Source organism: Nothobranchius furzeri, chromosome 13, assembly GCF_043380555.1.
Source record: "Nothobranchius furzeri strain GRZ-AD chromosome 13, NfurGRZ-RIMD1, whole genome shotgun sequence".
Lineage (NCBI taxonomy): Eukaryota > Metazoa > Chordata > Actinopteri > Cyprinodontiformes > Nothobranchiidae > Nothobranchius > Nothobranchius furzeri.
In genome coordinates, this window is record NC_091753.1 from 45,070,044 (window position 1) to 45,096,881 (window position 26,838).

Below are 26,838 nucleotides of genomic sequence, written 5' to 3' on the forward strand. Positions count from 1 at the left end.
TATATATATATATGTACAGTATATATAAATATATGTATATATATATATATGTACAGTATACATAAATATATGTATATACATATATGTATATATATACATATATTTATATATAGTGTATATATATATACATATATATATGTATATATATATATATATATATATATATATATATATATGTATATATATACATATGTATATATATATATATATATGTATATATATATATATATGTATATATATATATATATATATGTATATATATATATATATATATGTGTGTGTGTGTGTATATGTATATATATATACTGTACATATATATATACATATGTATATACATATATGTATATATATATATATAAATATATATATATGGACAGAAGTGATGAATTGTTATAAATAACATCACTGAACACCGTTTGCTGAGGATGATTAATGTTTAAACTCTTCTTTTGCCTGAAATAAAAAGAAGAAATGTTAAAAAAATGATACCTATATGAACATCTATTTTGTTTATTTAAGCACAAAATTACTTATTTTTTCTCACAAAGGGCGATTTGGTCCCTGCAGTCACATGTGTGCCAGATTTACACGTGTCCTTGCAAATCTTCAAATATAAAGAGAAGATATTATTTTCCACAGTTTCATAATATTATCAACAACTAAGCAGCTCAGTTGATGCAGAAGACTCACGGTAAAGCTGGTGGTTGAGTTTGTCAAGAGAGAGAAGGATTTTCTTCTCCTCTGAGGAAATAGGGGCGAGCCCCTGCTGTTGCAGCACGGTTCCAGGCCTCAGCGTCTCCGTAACGCCCACAGTTTGATTCTCACTCAGAAGGCCTTCAGCCAGGTAGAACTGAGCTGTAGTCTCAAAACCTGAAACGACATTAGAAAGAAGGCCCCTTTTTCTTTTGTCACAGTAACACTGCTGGACCTTTCCATTACTGTCAGGTTTGTATACCAATTTAAAATGTTATATTGTCATTTTAAAGGAGCAATATGTAAGAATTTTACAGTGAAATAATCACAAAACAGTCTTAATGCCTCAATCTTGTCGGAAGGAAGGTTACATTGAAACAGATTTCCTTGTCAGTCGGCTAGGAGGTTGTCAGTTTTCCTCCTTTCAAAATAGCCAAAAAGGGATGTAGCCTTTGTTTACAATCTGTGAGTCCACGCTTGCCAAATCTGCAGTTGCATTTGTAATTCTACACTGGCCAGCAAGATGCAGCAGTGTGTTTAAACATCTGAATCCAGCAACAGGTGCAAACCTAGTTGTTTCTTGTACCCCTAAGGAGCCATGGCCAATTTTTGTTTTACTCTGATATCGGCTAAATGATGCTACATCCTAACATTGAGCTAATTATGAACCTGCACAGTCAGCTCTACAAAAATCTCAAGCTACTTTTTGAATTCCCAGCAACTTGATTTTACAGTGAAATTTATTTATCTACTTATAAACTTACGGTGTAGGACTCATCTTTGCTTGGTATCTAGAATCTTCTGGCACTGATCTGTAGCTAGCAACAGCCATGACAGAAAACGGCAGTGAGAAAGTCACTGATTTGTTTGGAAATGAGCTGCAGTAACCAAAGTTGACCACAAGATGTCCTTACTTCATTCTTACATAATGCACCTTTAAGTAAAAGACACTGAGAAAAGTATATGAAAAACCTTTACCTTCATTTAAATTTGTGCTACAAGTACTTGAAACTGCTTTTTGCCCAGAATATTGTCTTGTAGGCTACAAAAAACAAAATAAAAATGTTAAACCATATAACTTTCAAACTGAGTTTGCATTGTATGGATTAATTTGTATTATATATTTTATAAATTTATTTCATTGATACTTTTTTTCTGAATTTATAAAATAGTCTTTATTTTTACTCATCTTGTCTTGAAAAACTCACATTTCTAACAAATTTTTATTCAGACTAGTCGACTAACTGACTTATCTTAATTATTTAAGCTCACTGGAAAACTTCCTAACAATGTGCAAATGTACCCGAGACATCCGAAGAAGTCTCCTGCTTCCTGACCCCGGAGGCTGTCTGCTCTGGTCAGTGCCAGGTTTCCTTGAGCCCTGTCTGCTCTCCTGAGCATGTTTTTTACCTACGGAACAAAAAACGGTTTAAACGTATGAAGAGTAGTGTTGAGATATAAATTGTTATGGTTTGAAACTAACGAGCCTGAGGGACACTACAGATACAGTCAATTTCAAAAACCTAGCCTATGTTTCTGAAGAGCACATTACCATCCTTTGTGTGTAAGGCGCTACGGACACCGTGCCACAGCTGTGAAATCTCATCATCTGTGGGAGTGATTTCCAGTGCGTTGCCATTTTCTCTTCCTGTCTTGTTGTGAGACTCCTGATGACCTGACATGGGCATGCTCTTCGTGTCACCCTCTGAAAGGGGGCATGTGCACAAGTGCGGTTGAGGTGTGTACATAACAGCACAGTCTGTTTTGATTACACGTTTGGGAGGTGAGAAAATTCTCACTGAGTTGTTCCTGGACAGGCCCTCCTCTACAGCCCGGGCCTGTTTACAGTTCATGCCATATGGAGTGCTATTGATGTGCATTTTTTCTTCCACGGACTCTGTCCTGGGAGGTGGGCGGGGCACCATGACCATCCCTTGGGTTTTGGCAATCTGATTCACCTCGGTGGCAGATTGAGGTCGTATGACAGTGCCCTTTCTTGTCCACGAGGGAACAGGACCCTGTCCAACTCTGGCGGAGCGATCTCGCTGAGGGACTTTTGGGCCATTGGTCTTGGTGCTGCTATGTGCCACCTTGACCTCGTGATCTTGTTCCAGGGGCAAGTTGACTTGAACTCCAACATCTGCCCACGCTTCTTTGGTAAAGTGATATCCAGCAGAGGCAGCCGGGGTCAGACTGGGTTCAGACTTGTCAGACGCTGACTCTGTAGTGAGTCTTGGCTGGTGGTCTTTTCTCGTATGGACCTCATCAAACCAGCGCAGCTTCTTTTTTATACCGTTGTTGATCTCCACTTCTTTGGCTCTTGCTCTTGTTATTTCAACACTATCTCTTATTGCTAATGCTACACGTTTTGCAAAAGTAAAATTCTCAGGGCCATATCTACATGAGCCATATGGCGACATATATTTGGTCTGTTTTTTAAGGATTCCCTTAATAAATCTGACTTTGCTTACTGGATGAGACGAGACCTCTGGAGAAGGCTTACGTCCGTTTTCCTCCTGAGGACATTCAGAACACTCTCGTGTTTCTGAATGAATATTGGACAAACTAGCATTTTGCAGTGATGCTGTATTTATAGCTTTCTCAGCTTTGAGCTCTGAATTTAAAACCTTATTGAGATTATTCATGTTAGCACATGGCTCTTTTTGAGACGACAGGTAGTAGGCTTCTTTTTCTGTTTGCATGAAAGCTCCGATGAAATTATCTGCTGTGCTTTTTGTTTGGGGAGTCCAAAACAAAATGTCCTTGCCATTTTTAGAAGTTTCAGACATATTTGTGGCTGACTGGTGTTTCAATCGATTGTCATCATAAACGTCCTGCTCTTTTAGAATAAAGACAGCCTTTTGTTTGGGAAATGAGGACTGGACTGTGTCACTAGGATCATCTCTATTATTGTGAGTTTTTTCAGAGTATTTTAACTCAAAGTGCTTGGGATCTTCATTGGGAAGTTTACAATGAGTTAGTAAGTCGCTGTTATGTGGGGTAGGCTTGTTCTCTGTTGTAGTTTGTTCCTCATTAGAAGTGAATTCCCAAGAAGCTTTAGGAATACTGGTGTCCTCACTGGTCCAATCAGAGGCAGCTTGTTTTTCCTGCGTAGGTTCATGTAGTTTTGGTAGTTGGGCAGAATTTTCATCAAGAAGCATCATTGCTGAGAAGGAAGCTGAAGTTGGACACAAATCATTTTGTTCTGAATTGGTCTTCCTGAAGTCAAGCGGAAGTGAAAAGTCGGAGCACTGAGGATCCGATGGGCCTTGATCTACGTCTTCGTTCTCCAAGCTGTCTTTACTTGAAAGGCTGTCGGAATGGCAGCAATCAGAGCCATGGCTGCCCTGGCAAACACAAACAAAAGGCTTATTAAAAACATAACAATAGTGTATAATTTTACATGAAACCCATGGGTGGACTGCAAATGTAAGATTATAGTTGGACTCTATTGATTGGGAGATTAAATACTCAAGAGTTGTATTTTGATCAGGACACAAAAACAACATTTAATGCACACAACTTCATTTAAAATATTCAAATATTTGGGGTCCCATCCTGTGTTGAGCACTGAATGTCCAAATAATGAAATAAGAAATGTTCAAATGTTCCTACTTGCTGAAACGGTGCTCCAGAGGAACGTACGGGTCTAAAGGAATATTTAACTAAAATTCTCAAAAAAAGGCGAATTTATTCATGTTAGGAGTCATTTATGTTATTCAGAATTTGTATTACAATATAAATTATGAACTCTGTTTAAACTGAGATTTCCTTTTTAGCAACTGGGAGGCAATTATGACAAGACTCAATCAATCAATCAATCAATCAATCAATCAATCAATCAATCAATCAATCAAAGCTTTATTTATAAAGCGCCTTCCGCAACCCTGCCAGGAAGCCCAAAGCGCTGAAAGACTGCCCAAAGACTGCATATTATATACATTTTATTTCATTTCAGTTACATTTCATGGAAAACCACATCTACCTAAGGGTATAAATGCAGTTACCCTGATCAAGACATTGATATAAATGATCTTTTTGCAGTAGATCATGCAGGTAACTCGTCTGAGATGCAAGGCTTAACATTTGCCCCCCCACAAAATACAGTAGAATAGAATATGCCTTTACTGACCCTCAGTGGGGAAAATTTGGAGTCCCAGGAGTAACATGAGGGTAAAACATTAAGAATAAAGAGTAAAAAAAAATAAATAAACAGCAGAAATGCTTAAGAAACACTTAAAAGATTTAAAATACACAAGTTCCACTAAAACACCTCCTTGATAACACACGCACATGTTCAGATAATGAAACCAGATACCTGCAGGCTGTCATGCTGAAGCGTTTCTATACTGGACACCTCTTGCAGCAGTTCGGCGTAGGCCTCCACAGTAGAAAGGGCTTGGCGGTGGGAAGATTTAGAAACAATGGGAGGCTTAGGTGATGGAGTGCAGGTTCTTCAAAAGAAAACCGAAAACAAAAGCTTTTAAATGTGCTATTACAATGAAAACTGTGTAACCTTTAAAATGAGCTTGTTTTACCTGCTAATGTTTGTGGTGTTGGACAACAGAGACGACTGCTGGGTGTGTGAACCAAAGGTTCCTTGGATCTGACTGAGTGCATCTTCAATATTTGGAAGATTTCTTCTAAGAGCTGTAAAAAAAAGACAAAGAACAACTACAATGTTGCATCACTGTTGATGCATCATTTGTCATTTTTATGCAAAGTGCAAAAATCATAGCACCAACGTTTCCTGTATCTCTGCGACGGAGGCAGATGGGCTCTTTGGAAGCGCTCCGTGGCATCTTGTACTTGCTGTTTACGCTGCTTCAGGATCTTCTCTCTCACACGTTGCTCTTCAACCTTCACCTGATTCCGTCTTTCATCCAAAGCCCTGGGCCATAAAAATAATACAGAGCTGAGCACGAGCCCGATAAACCATTTAACGCGATGCTGATTCTATTTGATAAGGATAAACATGAGTCTGTGCTATCATACACTTTCAGTCATTAATGAATAAATGACACCATGTTCACCACAAAGATGGCTGAGGACTCTGAAAATATCAAAAGTAAAATAATAAATGTGTGTCTGTTAGCTTGTGTTGAGTACAAAGCAGATGTTTGTTAACAAAATTGTGTAAAGGGATGCTATATTTATGGAAAATGTGCAAAATTTGACATAATAAAAATAATACTTTAGTCAAATATAGCATTTTATGACTGATAAACAATTAACAATCTAGCCTGGGTTCATTTTTAGCACATACGGGTGCAGATCCATCAAATCTATTATGATATGTTAAAAAATGTCTAATTCATTCAAGAATATTTGCAATCGTACTTCTACTGACATTAAAGGTGTGGAACACTTGTTTAATCAACAGAGTTGCAGTGGTCTCTAGTAGGAATGAATGCCTTCTAAGTCGTACTGTGGGGCAAAAAACACCCATGCACCAGTTTCAGGAACTAGAAATGAATCCCATCACAGCTGAGCTTCAGACGGCAGGATTTGGAGTCTTACATCATGGACCTTCAACTATCTCACCAACAGGCCACAGTACGTGAGGCTAAACAACTGTACGTCTGAGGTGGTTGTGCAGTACTGGAGCTCCACAGGGTACGGTGCTCTCACCCTTTCTCTTCACCTTCTACACCTAGGACCTCACCTACAACACCAGCAGCCGTCGTCTCCAGAAGTTCTCCGATGACTCGGCCATTGTTGGCTGTGTGTCTGAGGAGAATGACCTGGAGTACAGGTTAGTCATCGTGGGCTTTTTGGATTGGCGTGAGCGTAACCAGCATCGCCTGAACACCAGTAAGGCAAAGGAAATGGTGATTGGCTTCCACAGAAACACTCCTCTAGCCTGGCAAGCCAGACTAAATAAATGTATTATTTAGTCTGGCCACGCTCCATTGACGGCTCTCGGTTGTGGGGCGGGTTCTACCGTTGTCTTTCAAATGATCTCCGCATTCCACTGGACAATGAATGTGACATACTCTTCTTTCACTCTGATGCATCATCCCACCCACCAGACATATAGAGTGCCCTGATTGGCCCACAAAGCGGATAAAGCTCTGTGATTTGTTCACTAAGCAGATAGAGCACTATGATTGGCCCACCATTATGGACCAGCCACAGCTCTTTATGTGTTTGAAACCCCTCTAGAGAGCTGTGATTGGCTAGCCAGAGTCCTGGTAGGAGCTGCGGAGGTTCCAATGGAGCATGCCTAGACCAAACTTTGTAAAGCAAGAATTTGGTCTAGTTCACTAGGCTAACACTCCTCCTCACTCACCAGTAAACATCCAGACATTGAGGTGGTGGATACCTTTAAGTACCTGCATGTTCACCTCAACAGCAAACTGAACTGATCCCACAACACAGATGCTCAGTATGAGAAGGGCCAAAACCACCTCCACCTCCTGAGGAAGTTGAGGTGCTTTAGAATGAATTCCAATCTGCTAAAATCCTTTTATCACTCTGTCAAGACTGAGACTGAACAAGCTAGTTAAAGAGCAAGTCACCCCCAAATCACATTTTTTTTGCTGATAAACTATATAAAGGAGTGTCTAATCATGCTGCAGACACTTGTAGTCAATAATTTGGCAGTTCAGTGCATCTTGGTTAAAATTCAGATATTCTGCCTAAAACTCTGTGTTGTGCCATCGTCAGGGAAAAATTCTGCACTGTATTTGAATTTAAATCTGCCACCGCTATTGGCTAAGAGGTATGCTATGATGTCATCTGGTACATTATAATGTCACAGTGCCATTGTGAGCCTGTGTGTGTGTGTATTTGTTAGCGGCTCCGCCCTCTCGGTCTGCCAAGCAACAGCATTTGTTGCATTTTTCAAACATGAAGTGGGAGTGAATTAAGTTTCTTGTAGGGGGTGACTTGCTCTTTAAAAAGGCTAGCTCGGTTCTGGGCTGCTAACTAGATTCAGTTGAGGAGATGTGAGAATGGAGGATGATGGGGAAGATGACCTCCATCTCGGAAAACCCCTCCCACCCACTGCATTCCACTGTGGAGACCATGGACGGCTCCTTCAGAGGCAGACGGAGACATCCCAAATGTAAAACAGAACACAACCGTAGATCTTTTATCCCCTCAGCAGAAAGCGTGTATAACTCAGTTTAAGTTGTACTGGCATTATCCTGGTACACAATGACATCAATGCAATACTCAGTATATGTTCAATTCTTGAGCGATATCAGATTTACATAGTATGCCTATGTCCCTTACAGTGTGCTGCATAGTTCTGGAATCCATGTTTCCTTTTTATTTGTTGTTTTTATTGGTCGAAGGTCACAATAATAGTTTACTGCCTTGTGTGTTTACCTGTAATCTTGTTATTTTTCTTCTTCTCTAAGTGCATGTGCTGCTGTAGCAAGGGAAGTTCCCCACTGTGGGATGAATATTCTATTCTATTATTCCTTTATATCTGGACATCTCACCTTGGTTTGGATACCAGAAACGCGACTCTACCACTGACTTGAAAGGCAAATGTTTTACCTCCACAAATAACACAATTTTGAAAGATTTCTGCCATGTGATGAGGTTGCTAGTGCTAATGATTAGAATCTACTAGCTGAGATGTTCTCTGCTGTGTCCTGGATGCTAAAGCAACAACAGCCTTCCCCATTGCGAGTCAAGATGCGTGAGTCCATGAATGTTAAGTGACAGTGTGAGATCTGTGCACAGACATCATATACATAGACACCCTGTGGACTGGCACTACCAAATGGAGCTGCCTAGTGGCAAGCCGCCGTCTTGGATGGGTCTCCGTTCAGCCCCAGTGCACTAATTTCTACAGAGGAAGGTGTTTACCCAAATAAAAAACACATTTCACTATGCTTATCAGAAATTCTTACATATGGTATGGCATGATAGTTAAAATATAAATAAATAAAATGAATAAAAATATAAAATCGCAAAAAGGTAGGTTAGAATAGTCAATAGAAATCCCACGCAATCTGTTTTCAATGGTGTGCTGGTTGTTACAACTGTAAACTGCATAAAAAAGGGGCATAGTTGCCCACCCTGCATTGACTTGAGTTGGGTTTGCACAGTGAGGAGCTCACCCAATATGGCGGCAACGCTGTTGTGCTTTCCAGCTCCCAATGGGGCACCTATGTATTATGTATTGTCTATGGATCTGTCAGGCTTTTCAAATCTTAGTGTTTCACTATGGAATCTCGTAGGCGTGGTGCTGAAATTTCAGCCGCGGCGCAGCACCACGCTTCAGCCTATGTAGAGGAAACACTAGTGTTCCACACCTTCAATATATTCTTCATAGTCATATTTAGCCTCACCTGATAATAAAACACATGTAATGGTATTAAAATGGATTTAGAACTAATAGGAGAGAAACCGTTCTAGCTTTCGCCATCAGAGAAGAGACCGCTTCAGTAGAATGGAGCTATTTGCAGGTCTGCAAGATCCTGCCAACAATTAAAACGGCACACACAGAACCAGAAAGCAACACCTGACCTGATCAACGTTACTTTCTGTCAGATGAGTAGCTAAAGAGGTTTGGGTGGCAGACATGGTTCATTTCAGTCAATGAATGCAGGGAAAACTCACTTTCTACGTCGTTTGGTTTCCAGGGAAAACCTGCGAGCTCTGACTTTGCATAACTTCTGCTCCTGAACCAAAAGTTGCCTCTCATTTTCCAGATTTCTTTCATTTCCCAACCTGTACTTTCTGTAAGTATTGTTTAGGATAGAAACTTTATAGATGATGGAAATTGTTGACTTCAGTGACCTTATTATTATTGTTAATAATAATAATAATAATAATAATAATAATAAATGCCTCACAAATGAAAACACTATTGTGTTATTGTAAGTTTAAGCACACTGCTTCAGCTAATGGGAAACACTTTACAACCATGTGTAGGATACGAGAGGTAGGAAAAGTTTTCCCGGTAAGCTTGCATCCTTCCAAGCTTCGGACGTTGTGGTGACACCGAACAGAAGTTCCAGCTCTGAGCGGTGTCCCCTTTAGCTAACGTTAGCCACACCGCTAAATGTTAAACTCGTTCATCCGTTTTCAAGAGAAAAATAAATGTGTAGAGAAAAAAATCGAATCCACATGGTAACGAATGTCCACGAAACATCGGGCTTCGTTGACGACGCAAAGAAAAAAACGTATTTCGAGTTCGTTTGTGTACAATTCCTCCTCCGTAGTAACCGAGGACGCACTTCCTTAGCAACCACAAAGGTTCTGGCATGCTGCCTTCAGATGCATATGAGAGTCTCGTAAAAAGTCAGCTCATAACGTATTGCGTCGATAAACTCTACTAAGCTTCTTGGAAAACATTTTACAATAAAAAAAGTTCAGTTTTTATACACCATAAACTTATTTAACCCGTTTTCTTTGTTTGGGATGTTGGGTCAAGGCGCTATGTCCACCTAGCTACACTCTGTTTTGTTGCCTTGAAAGAATGGAGGTTATGCGCCCTCTGCTGGCAAAAGCTAGAACTACACCCTAGAGGTCACGACTGGGAGATGCTGCTCCCCAGTGTCTAAAAGCTGATACTACAACTCTGTTTTATCCATTTACAAAGTCTCCTTATTTTGATGCAGCTTTCAAATGTTTCTTTTTCTTTTTCTTTTTTTTGTGTCCTTTTGGGAATTTCAATTCCAAGGAGAAGGATGAATCATAGAAGGAGAAGAGGAAACTGGATTTATAAAGTTGCAAGATTTAGAAACACTTTCTCTAAATTCTTTCAAAATGAAACACTGATATTTTTGTGTTGGCAACAGGAAACCATGCTCTAAGGGCCTTTTCCTTTTATTATTTAGCTAAAAACTTATTATAAACTGTATTTCTGTGCCAGCATTAAACACACTTGTGTTGAAAGCCTCGCATATTAGTGAATGTGTGTTTGGTGCCTTTCCGCCCTTCATACTTGATTGCAAAATGTGGTAAGAGGATTTGAGAAAATCCGCTTTTTCATTAGTTTGTTGTCCCTTGGAATGCTGGATTTTAGGGCAAAAGGGACACTTTACATCTTTTTATGGGATCTAAATCCATTCAAGCTTTACATATGTTTTAATATCTATATTTGGAAACAAAACATAATTTTGATCCCAGGACACACCCTAAGTACTGCTGGGAAACCGCCCACTGGGTGCACAGATGCAGCATGGAGTGCTATAACTGGGACGCATGGAGAAAGCCAGTCAGACAGGTGGTCCGTGAGGTCCAGATGGACATTCTTGGATAACATTTTTATTCTAAAAGATTTTAAACCAAATTTTTTGCCTTGTTATTTGAAAGAGTCATCATTGAGGTGAGTGTAAATTTCGTTTGGATAGTTTTTAATATAGTAGGAACCATTATTTCTATTTTCAGTGAACAGATCCATCTGTTCTAACTTGACAAAGCAACAGATCACTAAGTTTAAATAATTCTCCAAAATCCAAGCAAGCATATGTACCTTTAAAAAGGGAAAAAACAAATTTCAGCATTCATGTTAATAATTTCAGTTTCAATCTGGAAAGCTGAGTTGCATTCAACCCTGGGCTTAATGCAACATATTTGATCTTATGGCAGAGAAAAATACACATTCCCTGCTTGAACTTTTCATAACACCCATGCAAAATCATGTTAACATTCATTAGGAATAAATAAAGGGGCGTTGTCATCATTTGCCATCTGCATCCATTCTGCTGAAGCAATTAGCCCCATAACCACATTATTTAAGCATGAAGTCATTAACACAAAGAGCCACTGTCATAATGTGATTGCTTCTCCGATTCACGTGTTTAACGTCACACTTTAATAGTGTTACATGGGAAAAAATAGATATTTTAATCATTGTTCTAAAAAAATTCTAGAAAATTTAAATAAATGTGTGCTGAAGCTGAGTGGATCAACAGTGCCCTGCTGAGTGATTAAAGAGAGCAGATGATGAAGCCATGGGAGTGTCACACATGTATAATTCACCTGAGACCAAATGCATTCTGTTCTTACATCACAATCTGCCTTTCATGGAGCTGAAACAAGTAAACAAACTGATATTTCTTCAGAGTGAGAGTTTAATCAGAAATCCTTTAGCTAGAATTAAGACCGTCGAGCATTTGAAGAGCAAGTCACCCCCTACCAGATTATTACTCAACTCCCACTTTCTGGTGGAAAAATGCAACAAATGCTGTTGCCTAGAAGACCAAGGGTGCGGAGCTGCTAACAAATACACACACACACACACACACACGCACACACACACACACACACACACACACACACACACACACACACACACACACACACACACACACACACACACACACACACACACACACACACACACACACACAGGCTCACAATGACATTGTGACATCATATGGTACCAACTAATGGTCTAGGGTACCTCTTAGCCAATGACAATGGCAGATTTAAATTCAAATGCAGTGCAGAGTTTTTACCTGACAACAGCAGAACACTGACAAGTTTTAGGCAGAAAATTTAAATTTTAACTAAAATCCACTAAAGTGCAAAACTATTGACTACAGGTGTCTGCAGCACGATTAGACACGCATTTATGTAGTTTATAGGAAAAAATAAAGTTTATTTGGGGTGACTTGCTCTTTAAGCACTATTCTTTTACAGTTTTTTTCTGTTTCATGCCATGCACCATGACAAAAATCATGAAAATTATTCATCGGAACATATCGAGAACTGTGTGTCATGACTTTTCATATCAGTGCTGTACAACATGGACAAAATGAACAAAAACTGTGGAGAAATTTAAACCCCAGTCTTCACAAAGAAATGTCATTGAAGTTGAAACAGTGTTTGCCTTTTACATAAGTGAACTGGCATTTTGAAATTATTTAAAGTTTTATGATTTTTTAAAAAGATTTATCCACAAAGAGTTTGAATAACACTGATGGATTAAAAAAACCACAAGTGTGTGGTGACTTTACTAAGCCACTGGTGGTTACTATAGGCCCTCTGGAACTACTGGGTAATTTTACCGGACCTTCACGGTTTGCACGCATCTCCGTTTCTCTGACCTGGCCCGACAGGACCACTTTCTTGGCCCTTTCAGGACACAAACACATGATCTGGAGTATATACCTGCAAATCCCCTGGTACAGACACATGGCGGGACTTCAATTCAATTCAATTGAATTCAATTAATTTCAATTCAAAAATACTTTATCAATCCCAGAGGGAAATTGATTGCTGTAGTAGCTCAGAATAATAATAATAATCAAGTCATCAAAGAGTTATTGTATATTACAATGGCTGTTGGCAGGAAGGATCTCCAGTAGCGGTCAGTGTTGCAGCCAAACTGAAGAAGCCTCTGACTGAAGACACTTCCGTTGTCGGACAGTCTTGTGAAGAGAATGCTCAGGGTTGTCCATCATTTTCTTGATTCTCTAGAGAATCCTTCTCTGCATTATCTCCTCCAGTGGTTCCACAGTCGTCCCCAGAACAGAACCAGCCTTTGTTATTAGGCTGTTGAGCCTTTTCAGGTCCCTGCTTCTGATGCTGACCAGCACCTGATTTATCATTGCCCATTATGATCGATGGAAGAGATGGTTTGAATTTCCGCTTTCTCTGTCTCCATTTTGCTCCCGCTCTGCATCCACGCTTCTTGCGTTTTAGCTCATTTGGGATTTGTGGCTTCAGTTGAGGTATTATTTCAACCTTTCCTATGTTAATCAGCTGCTCCCAATTGTAAACCAGCTTGTTACCATGGTTGCACATCATAACAAATGTTCAAAAAGTGAAAAAATTGCAGTAAAAATCCTCTCAGCTTCACAGCACCAGAAACCGAAAAGTAAAATGTCAATAAAATACAGTTTTCTTGAGAAACTAGAATAAAAAGTGTCCAAAAAAGGCAAAACTTACATATAGTCAACAGAGCTACTCCAACATGCAGCCACCCAGAGCAGTGCAGTTCCAGACTTGTGGTTAACTCATGCTGATTGGTTGTAACTCAGCAGAAAATGTGAAATCGGCAGACATCGCCAACAATTGGTTCTTGCAAAATTGAAAGAGCTGCTTGTGAAGTAGAATGGAAGAGAGAAAAAAAGCTAGTAGCATTCACGCTGCTTTGAATCACTGTTACTTAACTCCCAATGGTGAAAATATGACGGAAATCCTCCACAATGTCATAATTCGTGGTGCGTTGTGGTCTCAAACACAGCACTGTTAAAAATTACGCTTCTTTTGGTCACTGAACATCACACACAGCCGCTCTCCCTGTCCCTTGAATGGATTAACTTACAGTGTACTTTAACAGAATAAAACATTTAATGTTATTAATGTTCAAAGACCTCCAGAGAAGCTGGCCCAAGTGGCTTGGGAGAGGCAAGTCCGGGCCTTTTTGGCTACTGCCCCTGCAATCCGACCCCAGATAAAAGAAGGAAAATGGGTGGATTGATGGATGGGCAGAATGTCGGGAGACACCTGTTGTCACTGATCAGTGACGTCATTCATTGCAGAAATTATGCAAATTTGCTGATGTCTTAGCAAATTCCTAAAACGGTTGATTTTGTATGGAGACAACAACTTCAAGGACCGAGCCATGGGATTTTCACACATCTTCCCTCACCACAAATTTCTCTGAACTCCAATAGTGGAAACACATCTCACGATGGCCCAAACATACTGACAGGGAGAACTTTTAGCATTTTTTGTCCATCCCAATAAATGAATCCCATTACTTTGACATGCTTATCTGTGTTTAGATGGAGCCATAAAAGGAAAACCACAGTGCCGATGGGACCTGAAGACAAACCACTGAGATCACCTGCTCAGAGGGCTGGTGATCTGTTCCAAGCTAAGTCTTCCTCTTGCCTTTCTTTGATTGAGGAAATTTTTCTAGAAGCTGTGGAATATGGTGATACCTCCAAGGTGAGGCAGATGCTAGAGGAGCTTCCTCACCTCAACATCAACTGTGTAAACTACATGGACCAGAATGCACTGCAGCTGGCAGTCATTAACGATCATCTAGAGGTTTGCAAACTTCTACTTGAGAAGAAGGAGGTTGCTAGAATAGGGGATGCTTTGTTGTTGGCCATATGTAAAGGTAACATCTGGATGGTGGAGGTCATAATAAGCCACAAAGCATTTGCAGATAATCAGCGGCTGGTTAAAAGCTTCAGGCAAACAGAGATGGAAGACGATTTATTTTCTAATGATGGAGGTCGCTCTCGCTTCTTCCGTGACATTACTCCTATCATCCTGGCATCTCAATGCCTTGAGTATGAAATACTGCATGTACTTCTTATGAGGGGGGCCCGTATCGAGTGGCCCCACGACTACTTTTGTCAGTGCAGGACCTGTAGTGACCAGCAAAGCTGTGACTCTTTTAGCCACTCACAATCCCGCATCAGTGCATATAAAGGTCTAGCCAGTCCAGCGTACCTCTGCCTTTCAAGTCAAGACCCAGTGATGGCAGCTCTAGAGCTGAGCAACGAGCTCGCTGTTCTGGCCAACACGGAGAAGGAGTTCAAAGTGGGTTGGATTAAAAAGCTCTTTATACATCATTATGCATCTCGTTTGGGACTGATTTTTGTGTTGCCTCTCTGTGTGACAGAATGATTATAAGAAACTCTCCATGCAGTGTAAAGACTTTGTGGTGGGACTCCTGGATTTGTGCAGAAACACAGAGGAGGTAGAGGCCATCCTTAATGGTGACACTGACTCTGAAATCTCTGGAAGACCAAATCTCATCAGGTTAAAAATGGCAATAAAATATGAAGTTAAAAAGGTAAGCATGTGCACTCTGATGCAGATCTTGTTGTCTCTGTCTTTTTAAAATTCAGTTCAGTTTCTTTAGCGTGTCAGCTGACCAAAGTGCTGGACAATGAAATAAATTGTAGCTGTCTATTGTCACTTAACAAGCTGAAACTACTTATGAATATGCCCTACCCCTTGATGAGTCATTGAAGTCGTTAGATCCTATTTTATGGGAGACAGAAAATTATGTCAATAATACGTCTATTATGTCAAATGGGAAAGAGCTACATTAAACAGAGGAGGAGGCATCAGGTTTCACCTTTCCAGCACCTATGCAGCTCTAAACCTAATTCCAAAACAGTTTCAGTCTAGGTCACACCCTCCTACATCTAATCAAAACAACCATACAAGTCCTCAGGGGGTAGGGAAGAGGGGTATTCATAGGTAGTTTCCGTTCGTTAAGCAATAAACAGATACAATTTATAATCTCGACTCTCCATATTCCAGTCAGAATTTACAAAGCTCCTCGGATGAGAAGCGAAACATCTTCAATAAACCAAAGCAGTTCAGTCGCCTTTATTCAAACCTCTTTGGATCACCATGACCTGGATGACTTGGAACAGAAAGAAAGAAAGAAAGAAAGATTATATTTTATATAGCACCTCTCAAGATAAAAATCATGAGGCATTTCTCAAAAACAAAAAAATTTAAGTATAAAAAAAAACTGATTGAAATTATCTTTAAGATGAGAAAAAAAAGTTAATTAAAAAAAGTAAGGGAAGGGAGAGAGAAAATGAATAGGAAAGAGGGAAATGGTAGATCCCAGGAAAGGCGGAACAAGAGCAGAATAAAGGAAGGGTGATGACGAAGGTCACGCAAAAACCAGCTTGAACAGGAAAGAGGGAAATCAGTGGATCCTGAGGAAGGTGGAATAGGTGGGGAGAGCAGAATAAAGAGAGAGTGGTGAAGAAGGTCATACAAAAGCCAGCTTGAACAAGTGAGTCTTCAGCTGCTTGATAAAGGAGACCACTGAGTCCACTGATCTCAGGCTCAGGGGGAGAGAGGTCCAGAGTCTGGGGGACACAGCAGCAAATGATCTGTCACCTTTGGTCTTTAGCCTGGTGCTGCACAACCAGTAGGCTTTGATCACTGGACCTCAGGGACCTGCTGGGGGTGTAGGGACTAAGAAGATCACCAATGTAAGATGGTGCTTGTCCATGTAAGGCCCTATAGACCAGAACCAGGATCTTGAAATGAACCCTGAAGTTGACTGGCAGCCAGTGAAGCTAGAGGGTGATGTGGGTGTGTTTGGAGGACTTGGTCAGAAGCCGAGCACAGGCGTTCTGAACCACGTGTAGACGGTTCAGGGAGGTTCTGCTCAGACACGTGAAAAGAGAGTTACAGTAGTCTGAGGAGATGAAGGTGTGGAGAATAGTCTCAAGATTAGAGCGGGACAGAGTGGGACTCAGTTTAGCAATGTTCCTGAGATGGAAAAAGGAAGAGAAAACAAGAGAACTGACATGAGAATCCAGGGTGAGAGCTGGGTCAAAGGTCACACCAAGGTTCCTGACAGGATTTGCACTGTATCTCAATTCAGGGTCTGCATCCTTCGAAGGACCCAGCCTACTTGGCCGACGTGGGCTGGGTCCTCCGTCGGCCAAGTAGACCGGATGTTAACGGCTGTGAATTTGGACAGGCCTAGCCTTCATGAATTCCCACCACTCCCTCGGCGAACGCTCCGTCGCCTAGCAACCGTGGAACCGCTGAGCAGAAGGGAGAAGGAACTTTAAACGATGGAGCTCAAAGTTTTATTTAGCTTTATAATCATTTCCTTGACTGTTGGAGAGCTAATTCAGAGAAAATACTTTCGACAAGCTGAGCCTGAGCAAAGATGTGATAATAGTTTTTAATACTTTCTAAGGGTCTTAATTTGACCAAAACCGAAGACACAGCGGATACCCTGTAATATTAAACAATTCACATTTGTAAACAAAAATAAAATTCAAGAGTTTAATACAGAACTGATTTTATTTAGATATTTCTTTTATATGTACATGTTTAATCTTTCTTAACCATTTTTTCTAGCAAGCCTGTCAAAATTCTCCCTTCTCTCCTTTGCCCTCTGCTGCTCTGCCTCCCTCTGCAGCCTCACGTCCTCCCTGATCAGCTCCAGAAGCTGGTCATCGCTGTCACCTTCCCCTGGATGCCCATTTTCTCCAGAACAGTCCTAACAAACATGTAAGAAAAAAAACAGGAAGAGAAAAGATAGAGAAAAGAGGACAACGGGTTATTCCTTTCATGTTTTCGCAGAAAAAACAAAACTCAAACGACAGTTTTTAAAAATATGAGATGTTGTTGTACCTCCATGCCACAGCCGCCGAGTACTTCGCTCCAGTGATCATGTGGTCCGTCTCCACCCTAAGCTTAATAAAGTCTGTGGTTTTCTCTTTTGTCCCTAAAATACAAACTTCTATTAAAATCAGGGGGAAAACGTAGCGGGAGAAGTACGACACCGAGCGGCCGAACATACGAGCCGAGACCGCAATACAAGCACTTTTACTGTAACATTTCAAACTAAAATAATGTTCATGGATCACAAAAAGCCCTTAACCTAACAGTTTTCAAGTTTATACTTACATTTAAATGCGCAATCCTCTCCGACAGCTCCCGGTTCACTGTCCGCCGTTGTTTTTAAAAGTTCTGCCGTCCGGCCCTCAAGGCATCTTGGGAAATGTAAACCACTGAAGGATACACCGAACCCATCCTTCATACAGGCGAAAAGAAGGCCGGATTCGTCGACCGCATTTGAAGGAGTCTTCGATTTGGGACAGGCCTAGTCGCAGCGCTGTGACGTAACCGGCCGACGAATCCGGCCGACAAAGGATGCAGACCCTGAATTGAGACACAGCTCTGGTGTGACAAGCAAGCTGACCAAGAGAGTGTCTGACTTTGAGAACCAGCTTGTCTGGGGCACAGATGAGGATCTCAGTCTTATCTTCATTCAGCTGAAGAAAGTTCCCAGCCATTCTTGTTTTACTGGATTCTAAGCAGGTGTGTAACAGCTGCAGCTTCGACATCTCATGGGGCTTGAAGGAGATGTACAGTTGGATGTCATCTGTGTGAAGATGGTAGGAAACTCATTTAAAAGAGCTCAGGATGTGCTGAAGATGAAGCAGATAGAGGAGGAAGAGCAGAGGCCCCAGCACAGAACCTTGTGGGACACCATGGGTAAGGGAGGTGGTGGAGGACCTAAACTTGGAGATAGCCACAAAGAAGGATCACTCAGGAAAATATGAGGAGAACCAACCCAGAGCAGATCCTGATAGGCCTACCCAGTCTCTCAGTCTCTCCAGTAGCAGGTGATGGTCAACAGTGTCAAAGGCTGCAGTCAGGTCCAGCAGGACCAGAACAGAACGGTCCCCTGCATCACTGTGACTCAGAAGGTCATTAGAGACCCTAAGAAGAGCTGTTTCAGTAGAATGAGCTCTACGAAAACCTGACTGGAAGCTATCATAGATGTTATGTTCATCAAGAGCAGCTGTGAGTTGTTTAGCCACAACCTTTTCCAAGTTCTTGGAGATGAACGGAAGTTTAGAAATGGGTCTGAAGCTGTTATGGAGAGAAGGGTCAGGACTCGGTTTTTTAAGAATCGGGTGGATTACAGCGTTCTTAAAATAAGCAGGGACCTGACCAGAAACCAGAGAACCATTAATTATAGAGAGCACTCTAGGACCGATGGACTGAAAAGCATTTTTAAACAAAGATGAGGGTAAGATATCGAGGGGACATGCAGAGGTCTTCATAGAGTTAACTAGTTTGGTTAACTCAGGCAAAGAAACAGGAGCAAAGCTATCTAGGATGATGAGCCTGGTTGGAGTCGGGAGAGGCAGCGATAAAGCTGAAGGAGAGATGCTAGATCTAACCTTATTGACTTTGTCCACAAAGAAAGACAGAAAGTTTTTGCAGTCAGCATCAGAGTGGATGGAGGCTGTAGGAGAGGCAGGAGAGACAATGCTGCTGATGGTGTTAAACAGCATCTTGGAATTCCCTTTGCTCTGGGATACCAGGTCGGAGAAATAGGCAATCCTTGCATCTCCGACTGCAGAGTTAAAGGATGTCAGAAGATCCTTTAGATGCAGCAGATGGACGTTGAGATGGGTTTTCTTCCACAAGTGCCAGCATACAGCCTAGCACTGTTCCTTTGACCTCTACCACATGTTCAAGCCTTTCTAAGAATATTGTGATCGACAATGTCAAAAGCAGCACTGAGATCCAACAAGACCAGAACGGACGCGAGATCCTTGTCATGAGAATATCATTTTTAACTCACTAATGCAGTTTCTGTGCTACTGTCTAAAACCTGACTGAAGTTCCTCCAACAGATCATTGGTGTTTAGAGATGCTCCTCCCATACTCGATTAGCCACTCTTTTCTCAAGGACTTTAGAATGGAAGATTATAAAGTGGTCCATAATTCACTTGGTCATTTATTTGAGTAGAGGTTTAATTACAACAACCTTAAAATTCCTTTGGTACGTATCTATTTATCAAGAACAGACAGTTCCTAAATGGGCAGTAACCAAAAGGGATGCTTATTTAAATAATTTGGTTGGGATTGGGACTAACAGAGTTGAAGGTTTAGATGAATACAATATTTTTCCCTCTCAATATCCAACCACTAAACAGTGTTATCTCTCTTGGTTGAGTTTGTGGCACATCCGAATTGCCAACAGCAGCTCCGCTCCATCTGGTACGAGAACTTATCTGGACTACATCAGCAAACCTTAGCAGTAAAAATTCTTCTCACCCTTGGTGTGGCTGTCGGCTTGCCTTTCCTGTCCTTTATTTGCTGGATTGCTCCATCAAGTAAGGTTAGTCACAAAAATGTGAATTTCTGAGTAAAGGAAAATATTTGATTATTTAACATTAACCCAAACTTTAATATTCTGCAAATAAACAATATGTGATGTTATCATAAAAGGCAACATTCCTCATACGAATGTTTTCACCTTTGGTCACTTACTAAATCTTCAATTACTTAAAAATATCAGAGGATCCATCATCTTTTAGATGATTTATTTTCATCATTCTGTCATTTCAGCCAGCAAAACTTATGAGGGGACCCTTCCTTAAGTTTGTGACTCACGCAGCTTCCTTCATGATATTTCTTTGTCTACTGGTCCTGAATGCAGCAGACCGCTTTGCAGGAACGTCGCTGCTGCCTAACATGACCACCCATGACTACCCCTCACAGCTTTTCAGAATAAAGACCACAACCTTCACCTGGATGGAAATTCTCATTATTTCTTGGGTCATTGGTCAGTAGGGTACACTTACACTTCCCTTGAGCAAAAAGTACTTTTTCAACAACAATAAAAAAAAACATGAAACCATAAAAACATGATTTTTATTTTGCTTTCCAACAGGTAAAATATGGGAAGAATGTAAAACAATCTGGTCACAAGACTTAGAAGAATATGTCTCAGATCCCTGGAAACTTCTTGATTTTAGTATTTTGGCCATTTTTATGGCTTCCTTCATTGCCAGATGGATGGCGTTCTGGCACGCATGTTCAGCACAGAGATACATGGATGAGCACTATGATGACCTGATCAACGTGACGCTGCCCTTTGAGATACGATATTTCCAGTTGGGTTAGTGAGAATGAAATAATTCCTTAAATTTGCGATTCAAGAAATTGTTTATTGTGATTTGTAAAAGTATTAAACCAGTTCGCCTCTAATACGTTTAATTCAGTGTTTTTTTAATTTAATTTCCTTATTTCAGTGAAACAACATAAAGCTGAAATGTAAATTATTGATAAAATACAAAGAAAACAAAAATCAATAAGTTGGAACGTGGATGTCATTTGGGGGGTGCACGGGGGACAGGCCCCGCAACTTTTTCATCAGTCAGTTTAGATCTAGTCACAATCTCTACTTATTTATGCTGAATTGAGGTAGAACTTTATGTAAATTAGGTATACTGAAAAACATTCCAAAACCTAGTGTTACATTTAGATCCTTGGGGCAGCGCCAGGACAGTTTCTTTGCTTCTTCTTGCTTTACTCTAATTTTGCGTACGCAAGGCTAGACGCTAATGTTGAGCTAACAATGCTAACGGTAAATTAAAAGCAAATAGGCTGCTCTAAAAACATCTCAACCTATTTTTACATTTACCAACAACTCATTATTACAGTGAAATGTATTTATCTGCTTGTAAACTTACTGTGTCTCGTCTTGGCTTGTCATCTAGAATTGTTTGGAGCTGTGAGCCGTAGCTAGCAACAACCATCACACTCATGGAATGATAAAGTCCCCCGTGTGTTAAAAAATGTGCTGCACCAAATTTTACCACAATATGTAATTCTTACTTAATTCTTGCATAATGCACATTTAAACCAGGTGAAAGAAAAGCGAATAACTTTTGTATTATCTCGCATATTTTTAGCTACTGCACTTACATTTTCTCTATCCAAACTAAAACAGATGCAGTAAAAAAATAATAAAATACAAGCTTGACTTTGCCATCCTCACACTTCTCCTGTCTGTTTTTATAGCAAGAATTCACTGGATGCCATCGGACCCGCAGCTGATCTCTGAAGGCCTGTATGCAATCGCTGTCGTTTTGAGTTTTTCTCGCATCACTTGCATCCTGCCGGCCAACGAGAGGTTTGGGCCGTTGCAGATATCTCTGGGGAGAACAGTGAAGGACATTTTTAAATTCATGGTGATCTTCATTACTGTTTTTGTGGCGTTCATGGTGGGAATGTTCAACCTGTACTCGTATTACCTTGGGGCCAAACACAATGTGGCTTTTACAACGTAAGTGCTGATCGTAAGCTGCTCAAAATGTACAATACAGTCTAGGTCAATAGTGTGCAACCTTTTTCATCCAAAGAGCCATTTTCAATCAGTCCACTGGAATACTATTTGTTTAGAGCTGCAACTTTTACTTAAACTTTTAAAAAAACTTTAAACTTAAAAAAAATACAGTTTATAATTTTGAGCTAAGGATTTTTTCCCTTTTTTCACATAATCCTAGGAATAACATGAAGATTCTGAGATCAAAGTCGGAAATAATGTTTTCCCTCTTCCATAAATATCTGCCATATATATATATATATATATATATATATATATATATATATATATATATATATATATATATATATATATATATATATATATAAGTTGCAATTACATTTTTCACCTCTAGATGGTGTCCTCTGAGTGAAAAATTTAAACTTTAGCATGACATTTCTTTTCCCCATGTGATGTTGACGTTTATGTAAAATTATGTAGAAAAAAAGGTCTAGGTCACACCCTCCTGCAACTAATCAAAACAACCATTTATGGTATTTTTAGTATCATGCATTTATGGAAATTTAATGAAATTGTTCCATCAAAAATCTGACATGCTGCTTGATCCTCAACTTGCATTATATCTACATTTGTAAACTTGAATTCGTTTTATTATCTTATGGCCAAAAATATTCAGAGCCATTGGCAAAAACCAATAAAGCCACCTTTGGCCCCAGAACCTGAACTCTGAAACCTACCTAGATGATGCAAGACTGAGGCGTCTGTTTACTATTTTGTTTGTCATTTTTTCTGTTCTGCCAGGGTTGAAGAAAGTTTCAAAACATTATTCTGGGCCATCTTTGGATTGTCAGAAGTAAAATCAGTAGTCATCAACATCAACCACAAGTTCATCGAGAACATAGGTTATGTTCTGTATGGGGTGTACAACGTCATCATGGTGATTGTGCTGCTGAATATGCTCATAGCAATGTTTAACAGCTCCTTTCAGGAAATTCAGGTACACTAAACCAGCACTTTTTTTTATTATTATTTTCATGCCATCTATAAAAAACATCAATATTTACCAAATTCTTCCCATCTCTAACCTGGTTCTTATCTGATGCTGCAGGATGATGCTGATGTTGAGTGGAAATTTGCCAGAGCCAAGCTGTGGTTCTCCTACTTTGAGAACAGTGGGACCCTACCCGTGCCCTTTAACCTCATACCCAGTCCTAAATCTGTTGTTTCCGTCTTGTTGGCAATAAAGAAAATTATCTGGATTGTGTTTTTGAAAAAGAGTGGAGAAAACTCGAATGATGAGGCGGAGCTTAACAATGTGAGACATCTGCAAAATATATTCTGCATAATATTTTTCTGACTGGTTACATTAATCTTTCAAATTTTTTTCTTCATTTTATTAAATATTTAGTTACAAACATGTGAAGGACAGAAGAAATTCGCTCTTAAACCTGCTCACCATCAGGTAAACTGTCCTGTTTAACTCCAAATAATCTCTCCTAAGAAAAGCTTTGCACGTATGAGCAGTGGCTCTTACAGAACATTGTCATCGGCGGACCAGTGGAAATTTTGGAGTGGCACACCGAATTGGGCCGTTTGGTAAATCTGGGGGGGGTTGGCCTGTAGCTGTGGATTGCATTGCTCTTTCATTCATTTTCATTATAAAATCAAAAGGCCTGTGCATTCAACATATTTTTCCCAAATTTTCAAAATGGGAATATTTCAGAAAAAAGATACAATGTTTTTATTATTTCAAGTTGTATTGTTTTAAAACTTTTAAACATTTTAATTGTCCTGTTGCTGTTTCAAAAACATATCCACAAAAACTGTTGATATATATATATACTCAACAAAAATATAAATGCAGCACCTTTGGATCTGCTCCGATTTTTCATGAGATGGACTTAAAATCTAAAATTCATTCCAGGTACACAAATTACCATTTCTCTATAAAACTGATCACAAATCAGTCTAAATGTGTGCTAGTGAGCACTTCTGTTTTGCTGAGATAATCCATCCCACCTCACAGGTGTATCACATCAAGTTGCTGATCTGACATCATGAGTAGTGCACAGGTGTACCTTATACTGCCCACAATAAAATGCCACCCTGGAATGTGCAGTTTTGTCTCACAGCAAAATGCCACAGATACCACAAGCTTTGAGGGAGTGTGCAATTGGCATGCTGACAGCAGGCATGTCAACCAGATCTGTTGATTGTGCATTGAACATTCATTTCTCCAACATAAGCCGTCTTCAAAGGCGTTTCAGAGTATATGGCAGTACATCCAACTGGCCTCACAACCGCAGACGACGTGTAACCACACCAGCCCAGGACCTCCACATCCAGCAGTTTCACCTCCAAGATCGTCTGAGACCAGCCACTCAGACAGCTGCTGAAACAATTGGTTTGCATAACCAAATAATTTCTGCACAAACTGTCAGAAACCGTCTCAGGGAAGCTCAACTGCATGCTCGTCGTGCTCATTGGGGTCTTGACCTGACTCCAGCTCATCGCCGTAACAGACCTGAGTGGGCAAATACTCACATTCGATGGCGTCTGGCACGTTGGAGAGGTGTTCTCTTCACAGATGAATCTCGGTTTACATTGTTCATGGCAGATGGCAGACAGTGTGTGTGGCGTCATGTGGGTGAGCGCTTTGCCGATGTCAGTGTTGTGGATCGAGTGGCCCATGGTGGTGGTGGGGTTATGGTATAAGCAGGCATCTGTTATGGACGAAGAACACAGGTGCATTTTATTGATGGCATTGTGAATGCACAGAGATACCGTGATGAGATCCTGAGGCCCATTGTTGTGCCGTACATCCATGAACATCACCTCATGTTTCAGCAAGAAAATGCATGGCCTCATGTTGCAAGGATCTGTACACAATTCTTGGAAGCTGAAAATGTTCCAGTTCTTGCATGGCCAGCATACTCACCGAACATGTCACCCGTTGAGCATGTTCGGGATGTGCTTGACCGGCCTATACGACAGCGTGTACCAGTTCCCGCTAATATCCCACAACTTCGCACAGCCATTGAAGAGGAGTGGACCAACATTCCACTTGTCACAATTGACAATCTGATAAACTCTATGCAAAGAAGATGTGTTGCACTGCATGAGGCAAATGGTGGTCACACCAGATAATGACCAGTTCTGAGTCCCCAGACCCCCAATAAAAAAAAAAAACTGCACATTCCAGGGTGGCCTTTTATTGTGGGCAGTATGAGGTACACCTGTGCACTACTCATGATCAGCATCTTGATGTGGCACACCTGTGAGGTGGGATGGATTATTCAGCAAAGCACAGGTGCTCACTATCACACATTTAGACTGATTTGTGAACAATGTTTGAGACAAATGGTAATATTGTGTATCTGGAATGAATTTTAGATCTTTAAGTCCATCTCATGAAAAATCGGAGCAGAAACAAAAGTGTTGCGTTTATATTTTTGTTGAGTGTATGTATGTATATATATATATATATATATATATATATATATATATATATATATATATATATATATAATATATATAATATATATATATATATATATATATATATATATATATATATATATATATATATATATATATATAAATTGTGATTTATGAAATACATTATTAAATTAACTTCATTGAAAAAAGTCTATTTATTGACTTTTCTTGATTAACAAAAATTAATGTTTGGTTTTTGTGAACATGAATGTGATATATTTCGGGGGTTGGGGAGGTGATCTTCCCTTGGGGGACGTTAACTGTTTTCAAGGGGATAAGCAATGGCCCCCACTAGCCACCTTTTGGGGCGCCACTGCATATGAAAAGAAAATGTTTGCATAATTGTAAATATTTAAGCTTAAGTTCCTGAAGTGCAAATAGAAGAAATAACCAATTTGCCTTTTAAAGCACAAATTACTCAAAAATATAATCAACAAAACAAGTTGTTTTTTACTTCAATATAAAATTTTTGACTCAAACCACTTTCTCTCAATACAGAAAGTGATAAACTCTCTCATAAAAAGGTACATAATAAAATCCCAGAGAGAGAAGGACAGAGATGGCATAAATGAAGGTACATTTTCTGGAATCAGTTGTTTATTTCTGAATCAGCAAATTACAGAAAAATAGAAGAACAAAGTATATCAGAATTTTTTTTCCAAACTTTCGTCTGTCCTACAGGAGAACTGAGGAAGATCAAACTGGACATCTCAAGTCTTCGTTGTGAGCTGCTGGAAAGAAAGAACTGTGATGTTAACACACTGATGGAGCTGGTTAGATGGTTGGAGGAAGTCATGGATGTTCAAGAGATGGATGGGTCAAACAAACACTCTTAAAACAGAAAAATAGACAACATTTAAAAAATTTTTATTTAAAAATTATTTGTCACGCATTCAATATTTTCACTAGGCTGAGGGTCTTTGTGTGATCAGATAAGGCCTCTGGTTGTCTCGTTTCCAGATCAAGCTTTGTTATTTCTTCCATTTTGAATTCCGATTACCACTTGGACACTGGCCAGGTCCTATAGTTGTTATGGGATTAATCTAACATGAAGAAAACGGGCAGACAAATTTTTTGCAGATAGTTTGGAGCAGCAAGACCTGGAACCGACAAGTTTTGCGTTC

The 26,838-nt window shown here is 40.0% G+C and overlaps 2 protein-coding genes across 3 annotated transcripts; one reads left to right on the forward strand and one right to left on the reverse strand.

Moving 5' to 3' along the window:
• Positions 1-494: 494 nt before the first annotated feature.
• On the reverse strand, positions 495-10,110 carry cep126 (centrosomal protein 126). Of its 2 annotated transcripts, none has more exons than XM_015951291.3 (10): positions 9,594-10,110; positions 9,274-9,393; positions 5,439-5,584; positions 5,232-5,343; positions 5,012-5,147; positions 2,246-4,040; positions 1,997-2,103; positions 1,672-1,735; positions 691-870; positions 495-604 (listed from the first exon to the last, which is right to left on the reverse strand). In XM_015951291.3, the coding sequence occupies exons 1-10, from the start codon at positions 9,626-9,628 to the stop codon at positions 585-587; spliced, it is 2,715 nt and encodes a 904-aa protein (XP_015806777.3). In that variant the 5' UTR covers positions 9,629-10,110; the 3' UTR covers positions 495-584. The 2 variants fall into 2 exon arrangements, with proteins under 2 accessions (XP_015806777.3, XP_070399307.1); XM_070543206.1 differs by lacking the exon at positions 9,594-10,110 and adding an exon at positions 6,359-6,437 and having other exon boundaries at positions 9,274-9,378.
• Positions 10,111-10,725: 615 nt separating this feature from the next.
• trpc6b (transient receptor potential cation channel, subfamily C, member 6b) lies at positions 10,726-26,557 on the forward strand. Its single transcript, XM_054742615.2, has 12 exons — positions 10,726-10,987; positions 14,400-15,168; positions 15,251-15,424; positions 20,099-20,263; positions 20,494-20,710; positions 20,819-21,046; positions 21,952-22,216; positions 23,018-23,213; positions 23,325-23,531; positions 23,625-23,678; positions 26,213-26,288; positions 26,396-26,557. Exons 2-12 carry the CDS (start codon positions 14,431-14,433, stop codon positions 26,548-26,550), a joined length of 2,475 nt encoding a protein of 824 aa, XP_054598590.2. The 5' UTR covers positions 10,726-10,987; positions 14,400-14,430; the 3' UTR covers positions 26,551-26,557.
• Positions 26,558-26,838: the final 281 nt, after the last annotated feature.

Excerpts from the sequence above, each read along its gene's own strand:
- cep126 (XM_070543206.1), bottom strand. The coding sequence starts at position 9,376 with ATGAAAGAAATCTGGAAAATGAGAGGCAACTTTTGGTTCAGGAGCAGA. Across the intron at positions 4,041-5,011 it reads TTCAGCATGACAGCCTGCAG|GGCAGCCATGGCTCTGATTG; the intron begins GTATCTGGTTTC and ends TGTGTTTGCCAG. Across the intron at positions 605-690 it reads ACTCAACCACCAGCTTTACC|ATTTGCAAGGACACGTGTAA; the intron begins GTGAGTCTTCTG and ends TTATATTTGAAG.
- trpc6b (XM_054742615.2), top strand. The coding sequence starts at position 14,431 with ATGGGACCTGAAGACAAACCACTGAGATCACCTGCTCAGAGGGCTGGT. Across the intron at positions 15,169-15,250 it reads ACACGGAGAAGGAGTTCAAA|AATGATTATAAGAAACTCTC; the intron begins GTGGGTTGGATT and ends TCTGTGTGACAG. Across the intron at positions 22,217-23,017 it reads CACAATGTGGCTTTTACAAC|GGTTGAAGAAAGTTTCAAAA; the intron begins GTAAGTGCTGAT and ends CTGTTCTGCCAG.